Source organism: Haliotis rufescens, unplaced genomic scaffold (genome assembly GCF_023055435.1).
Source record: "Haliotis rufescens isolate VD_foot unplaced genomic scaffold, xgHalRufe1.0.p SCAF_43, whole genome shotgun sequence".
NCBI classification, from domain to species: domain Eukaryota; kingdom Metazoa; phylum Mollusca; class Gastropoda; order Lepetellida; family Haliotidae; genus Haliotis; species Haliotis rufescens.
In genome coordinates this window covers 3,692,941-3,716,540 of record NW_025964146.1, presented here as the reverse complement: position 1 = coordinate 3,716,540, position 23,600 = coordinate 3,692,941, and the positions used below count along the sequence as shown (strand labels likewise).

Here is a 23,600-nt window from a genome sequence, read left to right as displayed (position 1 = left end):
CTTGTCACCATGGGCAGGGGTGCCAAAATTTAAAAAAAGGAGTATCGTCTTGAAACTCGGTAGGCGGGTCGGACAGGTCCCCCCGACCACGTTGACGTTCGAATTGTAGATTTTTAACTATTTTCTCCAGGCCTTAGGGGCGATCGTAGTGTCAAAAGCATGACTTGTCACCATGGGCAGGGGTGCCAAAATTTAAAAAAAGGAGTATCGTCTTGAAACTCGGTAGGCGGGTCGGACAGGTCCCCCCGACCACGTTGACGTTCGAATTGTAGATTTTTAACTATTTTCTCCAGGCCTTAGGGGCGATCGTAGTGTCAAAAGCATGACTTGTCACCATGGGCAGGGGTGCCAAAATTTAAAAAAAGGAGTATCGTCTTGAAACTCGGTAGGCGGGTCGGACAGGTCCCCCCGACCACGTTGACGTTCGAATTGTAGATTTTTAACTATTTTCTCCAGGCCTTAGGGGCGATCGTAGTGTCAAAAGCATGACTTGTCACCATGGGCAGGGGTGCCAAAATTTAAAAAAAGGAGTATCGTCTTGAAACTCGGTAGGCGGGTCGGACAGGTCCCCCCGACCACGTTGACGTTCGAATTGTAGATTTTTAACTATTTTCTCCAGGCCTTAGGGGCGATCGTAGTGTCAAAAGCATGACTTGTCACCATGGGCAGGGGTGCCAAAATTTAAAAAAAGGAGTATCGTCTTGAAACTCGGTAGGCGGGTCGGACAGGTCCCCCAGACCACGTTGACGTTCGAATTGTAGATTTTTAACTATTTTCTCCAGGCCTTAGGGGCGATCGTAGTGTCAAAAGCATGACTTGTCACCATGGGCAGGGGTGCCAAAATTTAAAAAAAGGAGTATCGTCTTGAAACTCGGTAGGCGGGTCGGACAGGTCTCCCCGACCACGTTGACGTTCGAATTGTAGATTTTTAACTATTTTCTCCAGGCCTTAGGGGCGATCGTAGTGTCAAAAGCATGACTTGTGACCATGGGCAGGGGTGCCAAAATTTAAAAAAAGGAGTATCGTCTTGAAACTCGGTAGGCGGGTCGGACAGGTCCCCCCGACCACGTTGACGTTCGAATTGTAGATTTTTAACTATTTTCTCCAGGCCTTAGGGGCGATCGTAGTGTCAAAAGCATGACTTGTCACCATGGGCAGGGGTGCCAAAATTTAAAAAAAGGAGTATCGTCTTGAAACTCGGTAGGCGGGTCGGACAGGTCCCCCCGACCACGTTGACGTTCGAATTGTAGATTTTTAACTATTTTCTCCAGGCCTTAGGGGCGATCGTAGTGTCAAAAGCATGACTTGTCACCATGGGCAGGGGTGCCAAAATTTAAAAAAAGGAGTATCGTCTTGAAACTCGGTAGGCGGGTCGGACAGGTCCCCCCGACCACGTTGACGTTCGAATTGTAGATTTTTAACTATTTTCTCCAGGCCTTAGGGGCGATCGTAGTGTCAAAAGCATGACTTGTCACCATGGGCAGGGGTGCCAAAATTTAAAAAAAGGAGTATCGTCTTGAAACTCGGTAGGCGGGTCGGACAGGTCCCCCCCGACCACGTTGACGTTCGAATTGTAGATTTTTAACTATTTTCTCCAGGCCTTAGGGGCGATCGTAGTGTCAAAAGCATGACTTGTCACCATGGGCAGGGGTGCCAAAATTTAAAAAAAGGAGTATCGTCTTGAAACTCTGTAGGCGGGTCGGACAGGTCCCCCCGACCACGTTGACGTTCGAATTGTAGATTTTTAACTATTTTCTCCAGGCCTTAGGGGCGATCGTAGTGTCAAAAGCATGACTTGTCACCATGGGCAGGGGTGCCAAAATTTAAAAAAAGGAGTATCGTCTTGAAACTCGGTAGGCGGGTCGGACAGGTCCCCCCGACCACGTTGACGTTCGAATTGTAGATTTTTAACTATTTTCTCCAGGCCTTAGGGGCGATCGTAGTGTCAAAAGCATGACTTGTCACCATGGGCAGGGGTGCCAAAATTTAAAAAAAGGAGTATCGTCTTGAAACTCGGTAGGCGGGTCGGACAGGTCCCCCCGACCACGTTGACGTTCGAATTGTAGATTTTTAACTATTTTCTCCAGGCCTTAGGGGCGATCGTAGTGTCAAAAGCATGACTTGTCACCATGGGCAGGGGTGCCAAAATTTAAAAAAAGGAGTATCGTCTTGAAACTCGGTAGGCGGGTCGGACAGGTCCCCCCGACCACGTTGACGTTCGAATTGTAGATTTTTAACTATTTTCTCCAGGCCTTAGGGGCGATCGTAGTGTCAAAAGCATGACTTGTCACCATGGGCAGGGGTGCCAAAATTTAAAAAAAGGAGTATCGTCTTGAAACTCGGTAGGCGGGTCGGACAGGTCCCCCAGACCACGTTGACGTTCGAATTGTAGATTTTTAACTATTTTCTCCAGGCCTTAGGGGCGATCGTAGTGTCAAAAGCATGACTTGTCACCATGGGCAGGGGTGCCAAAATTTAAAAAAAGGAGTATCGTCTTGAAACTCGGTAGGCGGGTCGGACAGGTCCCCCCGACCACGTTGACGTTCGAATTGTAGATTTTTAACTATTTTCTCCAGGCCTTAGGGGCGATCGTAGTGTCAAAAGCATGACTTGTCACCATGGGCAGGGGTGCCAAAATTTATAAAAAGGAGTATCGTCTTGAAACTCGGTAGGCGGGTCGGACAGGTCCCCCCGACCACGTTGACGTTCGAATTGTAGATTTTTAACTATTTTCTCCAGGCCTTAGGGGCGATCGTAGTGTCAAAAGCATGACTTGTCACCATGGGCAGGGGTGCCAAAATTTAAAAAAAGGAGTATCGTCTTGAAACTCGGTAGGCGGGTCGGACAGGTCCCCCCGACCACGTTGACGTTCGAATTGTAGATTTTTAACTATTTTCTCCAGGCCTTAGGGGCGATCGTAGTGTCAAAAGCATGACTTGTCACCATGGGCAGGGGTGCCAAAATTTAAAAAAAGGAGTATCGTCTTGAAACTCGGTAGGCGGGTCGGACAGGTCCCCCCGACCACGTTGACGTTCGAATTGTAGATTTTTAACTATTTTCTCCAGGCCTTAGGGGCGATCGTAGTGTCAAAAGCATGACTTGTCAACATGGGCAGGGGTGCCAAAATTTAAAAAAAGGAGTATCGTCTTGAAACTCGGTAGGCGGGTCGGACAGGTCCCCCCGACCACGTTGACGTTCGAATTGTAGATTTTTAACTATTTTCTCCAGGCCTTAGGGGCGATCGTAGTGTCAAAAGCATGACTTGTCACCATGGGCAGGGGTGCCAAAATTTAAAAAAAGGAGTATCGTCTTGAAACTCGGTAGGCGGGTCGGACAGGTCCCCCCGACCACGTTGACGTTCGAATTGTAGATTTTTAACTATTTTCTCCAGGCCTTAGGGGCGATCGTTGTGTCAAAAGCATGACTTGTCACCATGGGCAGGGGTGCCAAAATTTAAAAAAAGGAGTATCGTCTTGAAACTCGGTAGGCGGGTCGGACAGGTCCCCCCGACCACGTTGACGTTCGAATTGTAGATTTTTAACTATTTTCTCCAGGCCTTAGGGGCGATCGTAGTGTCAAAAGCATGACTTGTGACCATGGGCAGGGGTGCCAAAATTTAAAAAAAGGAGTATCGTCTTGAAACTCGGTAGGCGGGTCGGACAGGTCCCCCCGACCACGTTGACGTTCGAATTGTAGATTTTTAACTATTTTCTCCAGGCCTTAGGGGCGATCGTAGTGTCAAAAGCATGACTTGTCACCATGGGCAGGGGTGCCAAAATTTAAAAAAAGGAGTATCGTCTTGAAACTCGGTAGGCGGGTCGGACAGGTCCCCCCGACCACGTTGACGTTCGAATTGTAGATTTTTAACTATTTTCTCCAGGCCTTAGGGGCGATCGTAGTGTCAAAAGCATGACTTGTCACCATGGGCAGGGGTGCCAAAATTTAAAAAAAGGAGTATCGTCTTGAAACTCGGTAGGCGGGTCGGACAGGTCCCCCCGACCACGTTGACGTTCGAATTGTAGATTTTTAACTATTTTCTCCAGGCCTTAGGGGCGATCGTAGTGTCAAAAGCATGACTTGTCACCATGGGCAGGGGTGCCAAAATTTAAAAAAAGGAGTATCGTCTTGAAACTCGGTAGGCGGGTCGGACAGGTCCCCCCGACCACGTTGACGTTCGAATTGTAGATTTTTAACTATTTTCTCCAGGCCTTAGGGGCGATCGTAGTGTCAAAAGCATGACTTGTCACCATGGGCAGGGGTGCCAAAATTTAAAAAAAGGAGTATCGTCTTGAAACTCGGTAGGCGGGTCGGACAGGTCCCCCCGACCACGTTGACGTTCGAATTGTAGATTTTTAACTATTTTCTCCAGGCCTTAGGGGCGATCGTAGTGTCAAAAGCATGACTTGTCACCATGGGCAGGGGTGCCAAAATTTAAAAAAAGGAGTATCGTCTTGAAACTCGGTAGGCGGGTCGGACAGGTCCCCCCGACCACGTTGACGTTCGAATTGTAGATTTTTAACTATTTTCTCCAGGCCTTAGGGGCGATCGTAGTGTCAAAAGCATGACTTGTCACCATGGGCAGGGGTGCCAAAATTTAAAAAAAGGAGTATCGTCTTGAAACTCGGTAGGCGGGTCGGACAGGTCCCCCCGACCACGTTGACGTTCGAATTGTAGATTTTTAACTATTTTCTCCAGGCCTTAGGGGCGATCGTAGTGTCAAAAGCATGACTTGTCACCATGGGCAGGGGTGCCAAAATTTAAAAAAAGGAGTATCGTCTTGAAACTCGGTAGGCGGGTCGGACAGGTCCCCCCGACCACGTTGACGTTCGAATTGTAGATTTTTAACTATTTTCTCCAGGCCTTAGGGGCGATCGTAGTGTCAAAAGCATGACTTGTCACCATGGGCAGGGGTGCCAAAATTTAAAAAAAGGAGTATCGTCTTGAAACTCGGTAGGCGGGTCGGACAGGTCCCCCCGACCACGTTGACGTTCGAATTGTAGATTTTTAACTATTTTCTCCAGGCCTTAGGGGCGATCGTAGTGTCAAAAGCATGACTTGTCACCATGGGCAGGGGTGCCAAAATTTAAAAAAAGGAGTATCGTCTTGAAACTCGGTAGGCGGGTCGGACAGGTCCCCCCGACCACGTTGACGTTCGAATTGTAGATTTTTAACTATTTTCTCCAGGCCTTAGGGGCGATCGTAGTGTCAAAAGCATGACTTGTCACCATGGGCAGGGGTGCCAAAATTTAAAAAAAGGAGTATCGTCTTGAAACTCGGTAGGCGGGTCGGACAGGTCCCCCCGACCACGTTGACGTTCGAATTGTAGATTTTTAACTATTTTCTCCAGGCCTTAGGGGCGATCGTAGTGTCAAAAGCATGACTTGTCACCATGGGCAGGGGTGCCAAAATTTAAAAAAAGGAGTATCGTCTTGAAACTCGGTAGGCGGGTCGGACAGGTCCCCCCGACCACGTTGACGTTCGAAATGTAGATTTTTAACTATTTTCTCCAGGCCTTAGGGGCGATCGTAGTGTCAAAAGCATCACTTGTCACCATGGGCAGGGGTGCCAAAATTTAAAAAAGGAGTATCGTCTTGAAACTCGGTAGGCGGGTCGGACAGGTCCCCCCGACCACGTTGACGTTCGAATTGTAGATTTTTAACTATTTTCTCCAGGCCTTAGGGGCGATCGTAGTGTCAAAAGCATGACTTGTCACCATGGGCAGGGGTGCCAAAATTTATAAAAAAGGAGTATCGTCTTGAAACTCGGTAGGCGGGTCGGACAGGTCCCCCCGACCACGTTGACGTTCGAATTGTAGATTTTTAACTATTTTCTCCAGGCCTTCGGAGCGATCGTAGTGTCAAAAGCATGACTGGTCCGGCTGGGCATGGGTGTAAAAATTTCAAAAAAGGAGTAACATCTTGAAACTCGGCAGGCGGGTCGGCCAGGACCCTCCAACCACGTTGGCACTCAAACTTTGGATTTTTCACTATTTTCTCCAGGCTTTAGGGGCGATCGTAGTGTCAAAGCATAACTGGTCCGGATGGGCATGGATGTCAAAATTTCAAAAAAGGAGTAACATCTTGAAACTCGGCAGGCAGGTCGGCCAGGACCCTCCAACCACGTTGGCACTCAAACTTTGGATTTTTCACTATTTTCTCCAGGCCTTAGGAGCGATCGTAGTGTCAAAGCATGACTGGTCCGGATGGGCATGGATGTCAAAATTTCAAAAAAGGAGTGGCATCTTGAAACTCGGTAGGCGGGTCGGCCAGGACCTTCCAACCACGTTGGCACTCAAACTTTGGATTTTTCACTATTTTCTCCAGGCCTTAGGAGCGATCGTAGTGTCAAAGCATGACTGGTCCGGATGGGCATGGACGTCAAAATTTCAAAAAAGGATTGGCATCTTGAAACTCGGCAGGCGGGTCGGCCAGGACCCTCCAACCACGTTGGCACTCAAACTTTGGATTTTTCACTATTTTCTCCAGGCCTTAGGAGCGATCGTAGTGTCAAAGCATGACTGGTCCGGATGGGCATGGCCGTTAAAATTTCAAAAAAGGAGTGGCATCTTGAAACTCGGCAGGCGTGGGGATTCCAGGTTAGAACAGATCTACAGCAACTTGTGCTGGTCTACACTCTGGGGATTCCAGGTTCGAATCGATCTACAGCAACCTGTGCTGGTCTAGACTGTGGGGATTCCAGGTTAGAACCTATCTACAGAAACCTGTGCTGGTCTAGACCATGAGGATTCCAGGTTAGAATCGATCTACAGCAACCTGTGCTGGTCTAGACCGTGGGAATTCCAGGTTAGAACAGATCTACAGCAACCTGTGCTGGTCTAGACAGTGGGGATTCCAGGTTAGAACCGATCTACAGCAACCTGTGCTGGTCTACACTGTGGGGATTCCAGGTTAGAACCGATCTACAGAAACCTGTGCAGGTCTAGACCGTGGGAATTCCAGGTTAGAATCGATCTACAGCAACCTGTGCTGGTCTAGACCGTGGGAATTCCAGGTTAGAACCCATCTACACCAACTTGTGCTGGTCTACACCGTGGGGATTCCAGGTTAGAACAGATCTGCAGCAACCAATGCTGGTCTACACTGTGGGGATTCCAGGTTAGAACAGATCTACAGCAACCTGTGCTGGTCTAGACCGTGGGGATTCCAGGTTAGAATCGATCTACAGCAACCTGTGCTGGTCTACACTGTGGGGATTCCAGGTTAGAACCGATCTACAGAAACCTGTGCTGGTCTAGACCGTGAGGATTCCAGGTTAGAATCGATCTACAGCAACCTGTGCTGGTCTAGACAGTGGGAATTCCAGGTTAGAACAGATCTACAGAAACCGATGCTGGTCTAGACCGTGGGGATTCCAGGTTAGAACCCATCTACAGCAACCTGTGCTGGTCTACACTGTGGGGATTCCAGGTTAGAACAGATCTACAGCAACCTGTGCTTGTCTACACTGTGGGGATTCCAGGTTCGAATCGATCTACAGCAACCTGTGCTGGTCTAGACTATGGGGATTCCAGGTTAGAATCGATCTACAGAAACCTGTGCTGGTCTAGACCATGAGGATTTCAGGTTAGAACAGATCTACAGAAACTTGTGCTGGTCTAGACCATGAGGATTCCAGGTTAGAATCGATCTACAGCAACCTGTGCTGGTCTATACTGTGGGGATTCCAGGTTAGAACAGATCTACAGCAACCTGTGCTAGTCTACACTGTGGCGATTCCAGGTTAGAACAGATCTACATCAACCGATGCTGGTCTACACCGTGGGGATTCCAGATTAGAACCGATTTACAGCAACCTGTGCTGGTTTACACTGTGGGGAGTCCAGGTTAGAACAGATCTACAGCAATCTGTGCTGGTCTACACTGTGAGGATTCCAGGTTAGAACAGATCTACAGGAACCTGTGCTGGTCTACACTGTGGGGATTCCAGGTTAGAACAGATCTACATCAACCGATGCTGGTCTACACCGTGGGGATTCCAGATTAGAACCGATCTACAGCAACCTGTGCTGGTCTACACTGTGGGGATTCCAGGTTAGAACAGATCTACAGAAACCTGTGCTGGTCTAGACCATGGGGATTTCAGGTTAGAACAGATCTACAGCAACCTGTGCAGGTCTAGACCGTGGGGATTCAAGGTTAGAACCGATCTACAGCAACTTGTGCTGGTCTAGACCGTGGGGATTCCAGTTTAGAACCGATCTACAGCAACCTGTGCTGGTCTACACTGTGGGGATTCCAGGTTAGAACCGATCTACAGCAACTTGTGCTGGTCTAGACCGTGGGGATTCCAGGTTAGAACAGATCTACAGCAACCTGTGCTGGTCTACACTGTGGGGATTCCAGGTTAGAACAGATCTACAGCAACCTGTGCTGGTCTACACTGTGGGGATTCCAGGTTACAACCAATCTACAGCAACCTGTGCTGGTCTAGACCATGGGGATTCCAGGTTAGAACAGATCTACAGCAACCTTTGCTGGTCTACACTGTGGTGATTCTAGGTTAGAACAGATCTACATCAACCGATGCTGGTCTAGACCATGGGGATTCCAGGTTTGAACAGATCTACAGCAACTTGTGCTTGTCTACACTGTGGGGATTGCAGGTTAGAACAGATCTACAGCATCCTGTGCTGGTCTACACCGTGGGGATTCCAGGTTAGAACAGATCTACGGCAACCTGTGCTGGTCTAGACCATGGGGATTCCAGGTTAGAACCGATCTACAGCAACCTGTGTTGGTCTAGACCGTGGGGATTCCAGGTTAGAACAGATCAACAGCAACCTGTGCTGGTCTACACTGTGGGGATTCCAGGTTAGAACAGATCTACAGCAACCTGTGCAGGTCTAGACCGTGGGAATCCAGGTTAGAACAGATCTACAGCAACTGATGCTGGTCTAGACCGTGGGGATTCCAGGTTAGAACCGATCTACATCAACTGATGCTGGTCTACACTGTGGGGATTCCAGGTTAGAACCGATCTACAGCAACCTGTGCTGGTCTACACCGTGGGGAGTCCAGGTTAGAACAGATCTACAGCAACCTGTGCTGGTCTAGACTGTGGGGAGTCCAGGTTAGAACCGATCTACAGCAACCTGTGCTGGTCTAGACCATGAGGATTCCAGGTTAGAACCGATCTACAGCAACCTGTGCTGGTCTAGACCCTGGGGATTTCAGGTTAGAGCAGATCTACAGCAACCGATGCTGGTCATATGAGGTGACTTAATGGATTGGGTGGTAGCGCATTGGTTGATTTAAGTGTCATCGTACCCCGTCAGTGTGGATCATTGCTTATGATTTCAGTCTGATCCAGACTCTTTTATTTACAAGCTGCATCACATAGCTGGGATATTGCTGGGAGCAGCATTAAACAACACAAAAAAATAAAACAAATTCTTGCAATGTAAAACCATGATATTATTCACTGTACGTATTTGACTCTCCTGGCAAAGTTTAGCCTTGGCATTCTCCACCCCTTTGTCCCTATATAAAAGTAATAATCTTGAATGCGACTTTAAACCCCATTTCACCTCACCATGACTCAAGATGGACAGAAAGAATAACGGACATTTTCTAATTTGTAAATATAACAATTTATTCATCTCTTACCATGGAAATATACATCCTGCAACAAGTCAATGTATGTACAATTGCATGTTAAAGTGTATGCACATAGAGCTGTCAAATCAAAAACGATCATTACGCAGTGGATTCTCACAACTTGCTGATAATTGTATAATCAACCTTGAAGACTTTCTTGATTCGCCTCAGAACCAAAAACCAACTTTCCTGGCATTGAAATGTCTGAATATCTGATAGGAATGACATGTTTATTCAAGTGGAGGTCATCCTTTGCAAACATATTTTTTCTGGCATTTGTAATCTGAGGTACCGTATTCGACGTAATAAGCGCCCTGCTCTAATAAGCGCCCACGGCGATATTTGCTAATATATTGGCTTGTGAACAATCCCAATTAGCACCCCTTCCGATTGATCGATGTACACAAGACTTATTTATGCACCCTTAATTATGGGCAATTAAATTCTGGAAAAATACATCGGTCGAATATAAACATTTCAGGCTGAAATTTATCTTTCAACTCTTATTTTTTTCACCAAACCAATATTCTAATAAGAGCCCCCTATTTCTAATTTTGAGAGCGCCCTGGGCGCTTATTACATCGAATACGGTAATATAGTACTTGGGTAAAGGCACAAAATCAACCAGTCTGTTTATGATAGAGAGTGTTGTGTCATGTCTCCAAATAATAAAGGTGCAAGAGTGAAAAAAATTCAACTGCTTGAGGATCTCTTGTTTTCACCTTTTAAACAGTGAGCACTTATTTATTCTGGTGTTGGGAGTTTTCCTCTTCAGGTAGTGGCCCCAACCATGAATTGATTATGCTTGATACTGGAAAACGGCGGCTGCTCCCATGCCGGTGCCAATACACATGGACACCACACCATAGGCCCTGAAACATTCACCACATAGAATGCACAAGACACCACACCATAGGCCCTGAAACATTCATCACATAGAATGCACAAGACACCACACCATAGGCCCTGAAACATTCACCACGTAGAATGCACAAGACACCACACCAAAGGCCCTGAAACATTCATCACATAGAATGCACAAGAAACCACACCATAAGCCCTGAAACATTCACCACGTAGAATGCACAAGACACCACACCATAGGCCCTGAAACATTCACCACGTAGGATTCACAAGACACCACACCATAGGCCCTGAAACATTTACCACATAGAATGCACAAGACACCACACCATAGGCCCTGAAACATTCATCACGTAGAATGCACAAGACACCACACCATAGGCCCTGAAACATTCATCACGTAGAATGCACAAGACACCACACCATAGGCCCTGAAACATTCACCACATAGAATGCACAAGACACCACACCATAGGCCCTGAAACATTCATCACATAGAATGCACAAGACACCACACCATAGGCCCTGAAACATTCACCACGTAGAATGCACAAGACACCACACCATAGGCCCTGAAACATTCACCACGTAGAATGCACAAGACACCACACCATAGGCCCTGAAACATTCACCACATATCCACAGGACACCACAACTGTTTGGTGAAACATTTTGTGTGGCCTTAAGACCTACATCGTGTCAGACTCGGGACCGTTAGGCTTGGTGACTGGTCCAACGAACTGGTCCAAGTGTCATGTGACAAGTGACTTCCTGTCGATCCCAATGATGCTATGATGTTTACCGACTCATCTTGGACTTTGCAAGATGGGAACTGACCAACCAGTAGCTACAGCACATTTGTGAGTAATGATACACCACATTCAACACAAGCCCCTGAAGTATTCATGAAGTATTCATGAAGTATTCATGAAGTATTCATGATGTATCCATGATTACAGTAATTCACACATGGATGATCTTTACAAGCCTCACTAACATCTACCGTAACTTGGTTTGTTTGTTGTTTTTACACCACACCCAGCAATATTCCAACCATATGGCAGCGGTTGTAAGAATAAGTCTAGACCAGACAATCCAGTGGTCAATATTGTGAGCACAGATCCACACCATCAGGGTACAATGACACGCAATCAACCAAGTCACCAAGCCTGACCATCCGATCCATTTCGTGGACTCTAACGACCAGCATAGTTTGCTGGGGACTACCCGAAACCCGGAATCACCCGAAACCCGGAATCACCCGAAACCCGGAATCACCGTGGAGAGCCATTACTTACGGTTTGCCTCTTCTCTTGAGCTCATGCAACAACGTCCCGATCTGACGGGCGCCTGTACAGCCGAGGGGGTGCCCCAGGGCGACGGCGCCACCCTTAGGGTTGACCTTCTCAAGGGGGATACCCAGCTTCTCCATGCAGTACACGGCCTGGCTGGCAAACGCCTCGTTGATCTCGAAGATGTCGATATCGCTGACTGTCAGCCCTGTAGTGATTGACAGTAAATACAGACACAAGCTATGGTGGAATGTGTAGGACGGTGATGCCGTCAGCCAAGTGTGTGTTATTTCGGGTGCAACAGAGGATCATTTATTAGGTGAGGTGAGGTGAAATGGGGTTTAACGTCGCGTCCAAGATCATATAGCGATGTGTATGCACGTGTGTTGTCTGCATGTACTGGTCCGGACTGATGCTGATTTAATAATGCTAGCTCACTGAGATACCATGCCGCAGGTTAACATGAATACCCCACTCAGACACAGTATACTGACTCCGAGCCGACCAGTCCTTGTTTTAGCCCCGTGTGCTAGACAGGGTAACAACAAGTATCATCTTTAACGCCTTTTGGTATGACGCGGCCGGGGATCAAAACCCCGGACCTTCCGCTCTTTGGGAGGACGCTCTACCACTAGACCATGGAGGGTGTCTCATTTATTAGGGATGACGTTTACTATCTGGGGAGGGGGCCTGGGATCCACTGTGTATGGATGCTGGAAGAATTCAAATGAAACATACATTTGACACCTGATATTTCTGCCCTGTTAAGAAATACACATAAAATTAATTTTTGGACAGTCCATGTTGGATTTTCTTTACTCTATACTCTATCTTTTCTAAAGAAACATAAGGCATAACACATAGTTTGTAGGTTATTTGCTGTTGGCACTGTGGCCACTCGGGGACTACCATTTTAATACCCGACACCCCACCTGACAACTCACTACTTAGAATCCCCAGATCCACCAAGCCCCAAAGTAAACAAATGTCAAATAAAATTTTAAACAAATACATTTAAAGGTATTTAGATCTAATTATGATAATTATTATATTTACACTGAATATTCAAAAAAATAAGTATTTAATAATTTAATTATTTCCAATAAAATCACTCTGTTTTACTATTATTTCATCTGCCCAACAATTATGTTATGAGATGACAAGAGTGACACAATTTTATGGATAACAACTTCTTTAATACTGTAATACAGTTGATGATATGGTCCGAGATGGCTGATTTGCCATCTCGGACCATATCATCAACTGTCCCAATCACATCATCAACTGGGACAACGTCCAAATCCTCGCCAACAACCTCCATGATTTCACCAAAAGAAAACTAACAGAAGCAGTCCACATTCGCCGCCACAACCCATCAATCAACAGAGATCAAGGCTATTTCATCCCATCCGCCTACTATGAACTCATCAAACAATAATCACCTGTTTATTGGCTTCATCCCCATTGGCTTCTAGCTATGTGTTTTCTGTCCATCGTGTTGTGATAGCATCATCCTTGTTGTCACACCTACCTATGTTATCCCACTCATGTATGCCCTTGTTGTTACTGTTAATCCTCTACTGTTAATCCTCCACTTGCTATATATATTCTGCACTATGTCCCTCATTCAGTCTTGCTTGACAACGGTATAAGGATCTATACCGAAACGTCGCTTTTTACAGTATTAAAGAAGTTGTTATCCATAAAATTGTGTCACTCTTGTCATCCGCCAACTTCTAAGTAATGCCTATCAAACAAGTTATGTTATGAGATCTTTTCCAAACAATTTTGATTTGATCTTTATTTCAACCACAGACCCTACAGTTTGAGGTTTTTGTTACCTTGTAAATAGGACAAGAGGTCTGATAATAATGGTCCTACCTGCTTTCTTGAGAGCGGACGGGATGGCCACCGACGGACCGATCCCCATGATGTCAGGAGGACATCCTTCCACAGCGTAGGACTTGAGGACACCCAGTATTGGCCATCGCCTCCGCTCCGCCTCGGACCGGCGCGCCAACAGCACCGCTGCCGCACCATCGCTCACCTGGCTAGAGTTGCCTGTCGGGGAACACACTCCAGTCAACACAAGGCGATCGTAACTCCCATACCATAAGGTATACTTACAGTAGCCATACTTACAGTAGTCTTACAGTAGCCATACTAACAGTAGCCATACTTACAGTAGTCTTAGAATTTGCATGTCGTAACTTTCATACTTTAACATAGACTGATGGTTCCCCCTCTCCCCCCCCTCCTTCCTAAACATACCAGCGGTGGTAGATCCCCCTTTCTAAACATACCAGCGGTGGTAGATCCCCCTTCCTAAACATACCAGCGGTGGTAGATCCCCCTTCCTAAACATACCAGCGGTGGTGGATCCCCCTTCCTAAACATACCAGTGGTGGTAGATCCCCCTTCCTAAACATACCAGTGGTGGTAGATCCCCCTTCCTAAACATACCAGCGGTGGTAGATCCCCCTTTCTAAACATACCAGCGGTGGTGGATCCCCCTTCCTAAACATACCAGTGGTGGTAGATCCCCCTTCCTAAACATACCAGTGGTGGTAGATCCCCAGTCCTAAACATACCAGCGGTGGTAGATCCCCCTTTCTAAACATACCAGCGGTGGTAGATCCCCCTTTCTAAACATACCAGCGGTGGTAGATCCCCCTTTCTAAACATACCAGCGGTGGTAGATCCCCCTTCCTAAACATACCAGCGGTGGTAGATCCCCCTTCCTAAACATACCAGTGGTGGTAGATCCCTCTTTCTAAACATACCAGCGGTGGTGGATCCCCCTTCCTAAACATACCAGCGGTGGTGGATCCCCCTTTCTAAACATACCAGCGGTGGTAGATCCCCCTTCCTAAACATACCAGCGGTGGTAGATCCCCCTTCCTAAACATACCAGCGGTGGTGGATCCCCCTTCCTAAACATACCAGCGGTGGTAGATCCCCCTTCCTAAACGTACCAGCGGTGGTAGATCCCCCTTCCTAAACATACCAGCGGTGGCAGATCCCCCTTTCTAAACATACCAGCGGTGGTAGATCCCCCTTCCTAAACATACCAGCGGTGGCAGATCCCCCTTTCTAAACATACCAGCGGTGGTAGATCCCCCTTCCTAAACATACCAGCGGTGGTGGATCCCCCTTTCTAAACATACCAGCGGTGGTAGATCCCCAGTCCTAAACATACCAGCGGTGGTAGATCCCCAGTCCTAAACATACCAGCGGTGGTAGATCCCCAGTCCTAAACATACCAGCGGTGGTGGATCCCCCTTTCTAAACATACCAGTGGTGGTAGATCCCCCTTCCTAAACATACCAGCGGTGGTAGATCCCCCTTCCTAAACATACCAGCGGTGGTAGATCCCTAGTCCTAAACATACCAGCGGTGGTAGATCCCCCTTTCTAAACATACGAGCGGTGGTAGATCCCCCTTTCTAAACATACCAGCGGTGGTAGATCCCCCTTTCTAAACATACCAGCGGTGGTAGATCCCCCTTTCTAAACATACCAGCGGTGGTAGATCCCCCTTTCTAAACATACCAGGGGTGGTAGATCCCCCTTTCTAAACATACCAGCGGTGGTAGATCCCCCTTTCTAAACATACCAGCGGTGGTAGATCCCCCTTTCTAAACATACCAGCGGTGGTAGATCCCCCTTTCTAAACATACCAGCGGTGGTAGATCCCCCTTTCTAAACATACCAGCGGTGGTAGATCCCCCTTCTTTGAAGGCAGGGCGGAGTCTCCCGAGCCCCTCCATTGTGGTGCTTGGCCTGATACCGTCGTCCTTGGTTACCTACAGCAGAGAAATCTGCATTATTCATAATATATAATATTCAACCTTAGTATAAACAAAACGTTATGTAGTTCACTTGCAAAACTATTGTTCCATCAATATTGATCTTCTTGTACAGTGTCTCAGCCCCTACTTTCACCAACATTTGGAAATATGTGACAGTTAGGGTTTAAAGATTATTCAATAGATAGGCTCTATTTTCATTTTTTTTTTTTAAATGTAATAAATTTCACTGCTGCAAGTACCCTATTACAGGTGTAATAACCCTGAAGAGTACATTACAGATTTGGTCCTGTTGCCTACTATACAGGTTCTCGTTTCTTTAACTTCAGTGGTGTTGTAACACTTCATTCAAGCACTCGCTGTGCAGAGTTGCGTCCCTTGGGCATGCCAGAAACCGATGATTGTGGGTTCGAATCCCTGTCCCTGTTATGTTTCTAGGTTTTTCAGCTTCATACCCATGCTCGTGGGTTTCACCGAAGTGGTAAATGTCTGAGACCTGCATCACTTCGGGCTTTCCTCCCACATTAAGCTGACACGCAGTGATATAACTGGAATACTGTTAAAAGCGGCGTTAAACCCAACTCACTCACTCATTCAATGCACAAAGGTCAAGTTCAGCCTCTTCCTCTCATTGGCCCTGATAACAGTGAAGTACAAGTCACCTTGACCAAGACCTGACATCAGTAATAACTATTGTAACATGAATAAGGAAATGTTTTCTTCCCATGCGGGAAGTTTTACTGACATTTGCTGCGGATTGAATATCTGAGCTGGTCTACACAAATCTATGTTTGTTTGTTTGTTTGTTGTTTAATGCAGCATTCAGCAATGTTCCAGTTATATAATCGAGTCTGGACCAGATAAATTAGTGATTGATAACATGAACATCGATCCACGCAAAAGGGATACAATGACATGCATCAACCAAGTCATCACACCTGACCACCTGATCCCGTCAGTCGCCTCTTACGACAAGCATGGTCACCTTTTACGGCAAGCATGGGTTGCTGAAGACCAATCCTAACCCTGATCTTCACGGGTATATAAATTCCCTGTATCACCTTCAGGAACAGCCCCCGCCTGGCTCTGACAGTCAACATGAGCACCTACCGTGATGGTCCTCTCGTTCCCATCCTTATCTACAATCTTGGTCGTCACGGGAACCAGCTCCGCATCATACAATCCCGACACAGCCGCCTTGTGGGCACTGCAACAAACAGCACACTGTAACCATGGCAACACTCATAGTGTATGGGACCTTGAGGGTCCTTAAAACATTACAACATGGTACTTGCTGTTACCCTGCCTGGTGCTCGGCATTAATGGGATAAATAAGGAGTGTTCAGCTAGGAGTCGGTAAACTGTGTCCGAGTGGGGTATCCAAATTTTGCAAATTGTATCCATGTGAGAAACAAACCCAGGCGTTGGGAGTGACAAGTCAGCGTCTTAACCACTGGGCTGTAATGGAGTGGGTGAGTATGGTTTTACGCCGCTTTTAGCAATATTCCAGCAACAACACGGCGGTGGACACCAGAAATGGGCTTCACACATTGTACCCATGTCGGGAATCGAACCCATGTCAGGAATCGAACCCGGGTCTTCAGCGTGACGAGCGAACGCTTTAACCACTAGGCTACCCGACCGCCCCGGGCTGTAATGGAACAATGGAGGACATCCTAACAGTTTTCTGAGACATGTGTCATGGTTACAACACATTATGTGATATTCTCATTGTCTATTCAAAAATACTTACTTTTGGTGTGATCGCAACGAGAACCTGTCTTGTTTTTCCCTCGATACTCCGAACCTTTCAGCAACATTCTCCGACGTGATACTGAAACAATTACAGAAATCACAGGTATACAATTATGTTTAAAATACACAAACTGTTCCCCAACACAACACTACATACACCTGTGATGCATCCGCTCAATGACAGCTAGCTCAGTGAGTGAGTGAGTGAGTGAGTGAGTGGGTGGGTGGGTGGGCGAGTCGGTGGGTGGCTGAGTGAGTGAGTGAGTGAGTGAGTGAGTTGGGTTTGAACAGTGACAAACCAAATTTGGGCACACATGAAGAATTCAACACTTTAGACAATATGGCCACCCATGCCCTCTGAATTTAAGACATCTGAACATATACCAAGGAGGATGTGAATCGTAGGATCCTGGCATGCAATACCCCTGTACACTGACACGTTGCAGCCGAGATGACTGTGCCCCCTGTGTGCCCCCTGTGTGTGCTCTTGTGTTCCCCTGTGTGTGCTCCTGTGTTCCCCTGTGTGTGCTCCTGTGTGTCCCCTGTGTGTCCCCTGTGTGTGCTCCTGTGTGTGCTCCTGTGTGTGCTCCTGTGCCCCCTGTGTGCCCCCTGTGTGTGCTCTTGTGTTCCCCTGTGTGCTCCTGTGCCCCCTGTGTGCCCCCTGTGTGTGCTCTTGTGTGCCCCCTGTGTGTGCTCTTGTGTGCCCCCTGTGTGTGCTCTTGTGTTCCCCTGTGTGTGCTCCTGTGTTCCCCTGTGTGTGCTCTTGTGTTCCCCTGTGTGTTCCCCTGTGTGTTCCCCTGTGTGTGCTCCTGTGTGTTCCCCTGTGTGCCCCCTGTGTGCCCCGTGTGTGCTCTTGTGTTCCCCTGTGTGTGCTCCTGTGCCCCCTGTGTGTGCCCCCTGTGTGTGCCCCCTGTGTGTGCTCCTTTGTTCCCCTGTGTGTGCTCCTGTGTCCCCCTGTGTGTTCCCTGTGTGTGCTCCTGTGTTCCCCTGTGTGTTCCCCTGTGTGCCCCCTGTGTGTGCTCTTGTGTTCCCCTGTGTGTGCTCCTGTGTCCCCCTGTGTGTTCCCCTGTGTGCCCCCTGTGTGTCCCCCTGTGTGTTCCCCTGTGTGTGCTCTTGTGTGCCCCCCTGCGCTCCCCTGTGTGCCCCTGTGTGGCCCTGCAGAGATCAGACTGACAGTGTCACATGCTGGAAGTTTGTTCTCTTCACACATACTGGCTTCTGGCTGTGTATGTGTTGCGCCACCTTTATGAGTGAATGCTATTTAACGCCACACTCAGCAATACGCCAGATATATCACTGCAGCTTGTAAACAGTCCAGTCTGGACCAGACAATCCAGTGCTTTGCATTTAGATCGTCATATTTGAAATTGTATTTTCTCAACAATCAATTATATTGATTACATTCATTCCCTGGAACACACAGTGTCTTCAATGACCGACGTATCACACTTACCCCATTGGGATGAGGCACTGGGCTGCCTTCTCGTCTTCAAACACATGAGGGTTGAGGTCCATCCCCTTCCGCAGCATTTCATTCTTCGTCATAGACTCAACTCTGAAACACATCACCAGGAATCAAGGATTTGTTAGGACTTATGGGCCACCTGAGAATTCTTATAAACCATTGTAAAATAATTCATGACCCTCTCCAAATGTTAACCCCTTGTTCCTCCACCCTTCCGTCAGGAGGTAAAGCCTGAATAGGCTCACAGGCAATGCAATAAAAAATTTAAAAAGGTTGTCGTAAAAAACAAATTATTTTCTTATTGATTATTTGTTGTTACAATTTCAACATTCCACATGTTTCAGGTGTCTCTGAATTCGTAATGTGACCTTCCTCAAAGGTCAAATTTAACTTTTCATGACCTTCACCTACACACATCATATTTGTGTCTGTCTGTCTGTCTGTCTGTCTGATGTTCTCAACCACAGGAAGGAAGCACTTACCCTGCAGCCAGACCCACATCACACTGCCCGTTCCGGATACTCCCTGTAAAGTCAAACATTCATGTGCCATTAACAGTCAAACATTCATCTCTCACTAACAGTCAAATATCCATCTCTCATTACACATCTTCCTGAGGCAAGAGAGTTAACTGACTTTAAAAGTCCAGTTTCCACCCTTGCCGAACTAGGCTGGTATTATTGAGTTACATTTTGGCTGGACTAACAAGTCTATGCATAGTCCAATCAAAATCGTGCAACGAAATCAAAATCTGGTTCATAAAATGTCATGCAGATTTCAGTTGATTGCAGGATTTGCAAAGCATGTGCACCGCCAACTCGTTGTCAACAGATATTTTACAAACCTTTAATGTTTTTAATCAAGGTCCTCACGTGATTTGATGCACTACGCAATGTAAGACAATATATAGATCTTGATTTTCCATCAGATCGTCTTGACTGGGTGCCGCCATTTTGTTTGAAACAAATGCAAGTGATGGAATCGGATTGGTCCATAGGAGAGGCATACAAGGGACATAACTCATAATAACCACTGGTGGCGCTACAGTCAAGCCCAGGAATTTCAGCCTAGTTTGGCAAGGGTGGAAACTGGACTTTTACAGTCAGTTAACTCTCTTGCCTCGGGAAGATGTCATTACATTAAGTCAAACATTCATCTCTTATAAAATTAAGTCAAATATTTATCTCTCATTAAATTAATAGTCAAACATTCATCTCTCATTAATAGTCAAACATTCATCTCACTAATTGTCAAACATTCATCTCTCATTAATAGTCAAACATTCATCTATCACTAATAGTCAAACATTCATCTCTCATTAATAGTCAAACATTCATCTCTTACTAATAGTCAAACATTCATCTCATTAAAAGTCAAACATTCATCTCTCATTAATAGTCAAACATTCATGTCTCACTAATAGTCAAACATTCATCTCTCATTAATAGTCAAACATTCATCTCTCATTAATAGTCAAACATTCATGTCTCACTAATAGTCAAACATTCATCTCTCATTAATAGTCAAACATTCATCTCTCATTAATAGTCAAACATTCATCTCTCACTAATAGTCAAACATCCTTCTCTCACTAATAGTCAAACATTCACATCTAGGTATAGAGTGGGTTTGTCACCTGCCACGTTCATGAAGGCCTGCAGTCCTGATGAGCACTGCCTGTTGGTCGACGTGCATGGCACAGTTTCGGGAATACCACTGCAAGTCAAGAAAACGCAGGATGAACACCTCATCAAACTGAGGTCTGTCAGTCAAATCTACACGTGAACAATGGTTCTGGAACTCACCTGTAAAAGTGTGTATCTGCCCCTACAGCTCATCTCTACCTGTGAAACTCACCTGTATAACTTTCCACTAAGTCTACCTGTGAACACCTTCCCGAGGCAAGGGAGTTAACTGACTGTAAAAGTACTGTTTCCACCCTTGCCGAACTAGACTGGAATTTCTGAGGTTGATCGTAGCGCCACCGGTGGCTTTTACAAGTTATGTCCCTTGTATGTCTCTCCTATGGACCAATCAGATTCCACCTTTCATAATCACTTGCATTTGCTTCAAACAAAATGGCGGAACCCCGTCAAGACGATCTGATCGATAATCAAGATACGTATTGTGATAAAATGTGTCTTACCCCACAAAGTGCATCAAATCACTTGAGCACCTTGATTAAAAACATGAAAAGTTTTGTAAAATATCTGTCGACACGCCCAGTTGACGTTATTTATGCTTTGCAAACCCTTCAGTCAACTAAAATCAATGTTGTTTACGCGATTTTGATTGGACTATGCATAAACTCTTTAGTCCAATCAAAATGTAACTCCAGAATTCCAGCCTAGTTTGGCAAGGGTGGGAACTGGACTTTTATATTCAGCTAACGCCCTTGCCTCGGGAAGATGACCTGTGGAACTCACCTGTAAAACTGAGCGAATCTGGCCGTGTTGCACCCCGGCTCCAGCACTGTGCCTGAAGTAGGAAAGCTGGCTATAACTGATGCAAACAGCAAGCTGGCCAAACAAAGAGCGGTACTTCTTCCAAGTTTTCAAAGTGACACACACACAGTAGCACACATAGTTTGACTATCTATGAAGAGATACATGCAACCAGGCCTCCAAGTTTAATTTTTCACAGAGAAGCCATATGGCTACAAGTACTTTTTTCCAGGTAACCAGTAGGAATAACAAAAAGTCAAGCCAATATTGTAGGTAGCCAAAAGCATTTGAAATTATCTTGTATCATAACATGTACAAGTCATTGCACTAGTCTTTGAATTGTATATTAGTTGAAACTGTACTTGATTTTTGTTATTTGTGACTTGAACAATGATGCAATGTATGTTACTAGATTATGTAGGTCTATCCTTGCTTATCCGGTGAGCATTGTCAACTAAAATGAAACACTAATAAAATTAATATTTATGTACTTCGGTTTGTTGTCGACATTAGGAGAAATTAATCACAAGTACAACTATTAGCATGATCCTAGATCAACTGTTATTTATTTTCGTGTCTACAGATGTGTAGCAATAGAATTTAGTCGCCACAAGATATTTTTCAAGGTAGTCATTTGGCTACCTCTGAATTTTAGAAAGTAGACATATTGAAATTTAGGTCGCATTGGCGACCGTTTTAGTCACAACTTTGAGGCCTGGCAACACCTTGATCTGATTTTGCTGGCGACAAAAGGCATCAGGACATTTTCATGACTTTCATGATTTCATCAATTTTTGATTGGACATTCTTCTACATCATTTCCAAATTTGAAAAATGTCTTAGGACAGTTTGAACGACTGAAACCCTGATATGTTATTTCTTCCCCTGTTTCCACGTACCAACACATATATCGCCGATGTCAGCAGGATTCACCCCCACGTCCTTTATCACGGCCTTGAACACGTGTGACAGCAGAGTATCTGCATAAGTGTCCTGAAATTACAGGTTTAGTTATATCAAATACATCATCAACACCTGAACTCGAAAAGTTGATAAATTATAAGTGGCGATTAATTGAAATTCTTTTTTAAAAAACAACATTTTTGTGTGGATAATAAATCTTCCTCAACATAACATTCATCATATATTTTATATCTAGCAGTTATTTATTATATGTAAAAACATGTATGTTTATGAAGTCGAGATAATTAAACATCGACGATAAGATTGATCTTTTTAGAAACATTTCCTTGTAGCTTGAGTGAGCAAACACTTAAAACTTAAAGCATTCTTGGGGTTGTAGTATAAAAAGGAAGCTGTCCATTCTGCAAATCACCGACAACAATCTCCCCAGTGACTTGGCATTTTCATGATTAACAGTAAAACGAATCATACAAAAATTTAACCTTAAATGACCCTCTCTTTGCTTTTCCTATCGGAGTTCTCAAGGCTTGTACAACAACGATGTCGTCTGAGGGACTTGCTGACGCTGCCACATCGTGTGTCGTCACCGATGAGCTCAAATGGCCAAACACTACGTTCAGACGATCCATGATTTCTGCGTACACCGAGTCTGCACTCTGAACCCAAGCAAAGTCCAAGGACATGGGGGAATCCCCGTGTGACGAACGGGAAATCCTGGTGACGTCACATGATCAAGAACGAGGCTCTGTGGGATTATGGGACAAGTATCGTCACAACTTTACGGCCTTGTCTGAATCACTCTGTAGTGTATTGACAATGATCTTGCAACTGTGTTTATTCCACATAAACATTGTATTTTGCCTGATACATGAAAAATGTTGATTTATTTGTCATAAAAACAGAAACACGCAAGCTTACATTCTCTCGGAATCGGAAGTGATGGACTTTTACAAACCAATATTTAATTTAATTCTGTTGGTTATTACTTATCAAATAAATTGGAAATCACGTATTAATTAGCTGTTCCAAAATAACTTTCAGCTATGGAAACTTGAACTAAAATTGAGTAAATCAATACTTCGTAAAGATCAGACTAATTTATTTCAAAATAGTTCATATTTTATTAGTACATATTTTCATGATGAACAATGCAAGAGCTCTTCAATCTTAATAAACATAGGCTACAGTTCATCATTTATACATGCCAGTATCTTTTATTTCTAATTGACATTTTAAGCATGAAGTGACTGGTACAACTTCAAAGCAAAATATATATATACAGTATATATTGATGAGTTTCTGGACAGTCAGTTTTCATTAAATTTACAAAAGAATTTAATGATTTTTTTTTCAATAAAGAGCATTAATATACTTAATTCCTAAATCATGAACTGCTGGACAGACCAATAAAAAGTGAAAGTCGTTTTCAAC

At 45.4% G+C, this 23,600-nt stretch overlaps 1 protein-coding gene across 2 annotated transcripts; it reads right to left on the bottom strand.

Annotated features, from left to right (window-relative positions):
• Positions 1–9,591: 9,591 nt before the first annotated feature.
• Positions 9,592–22,886, bottom strand: LOC124151145 (3-ketoacyl-CoA thiolase B, peroxisomal-like). Of its 2 annotated transcripts, none has more exons than XM_048383004.1 (12): positions 22,652–22,886; positions 22,145–22,238; positions 21,228–21,279; positions 20,438–20,517; positions 19,284–19,326; positions 18,790–18,891; positions 17,335–17,415; positions 16,692–16,788; positions 15,485–15,578; positions 13,655–13,834; positions 11,780–11,981; positions 9,592–10,489 (listed from the first exon to the last, which is right to left on the bottom strand). In XM_048383004.1, the coding sequence occupies exons 1-12, from the start codon at positions 22,850–22,852 to the stop codon at positions 10,417–10,419; spliced, it is 1,299 nt and encodes a 432-aa protein (XP_048238961.1). In that variant the 5' UTR covers positions 22,853–22,886; the 3' UTR covers positions 9,592–10,416. The 2 variants fall into 2 exon arrangements, with proteins under 2 accessions (XP_048238961.1, XP_048238960.1); XM_048383003.1 differs by lacking the exon at positions 9,592–10,489 and adding an exon at positions 10,496–11,100.
• Positions 22,887–23,600: the final 714 nt, after the last annotated feature.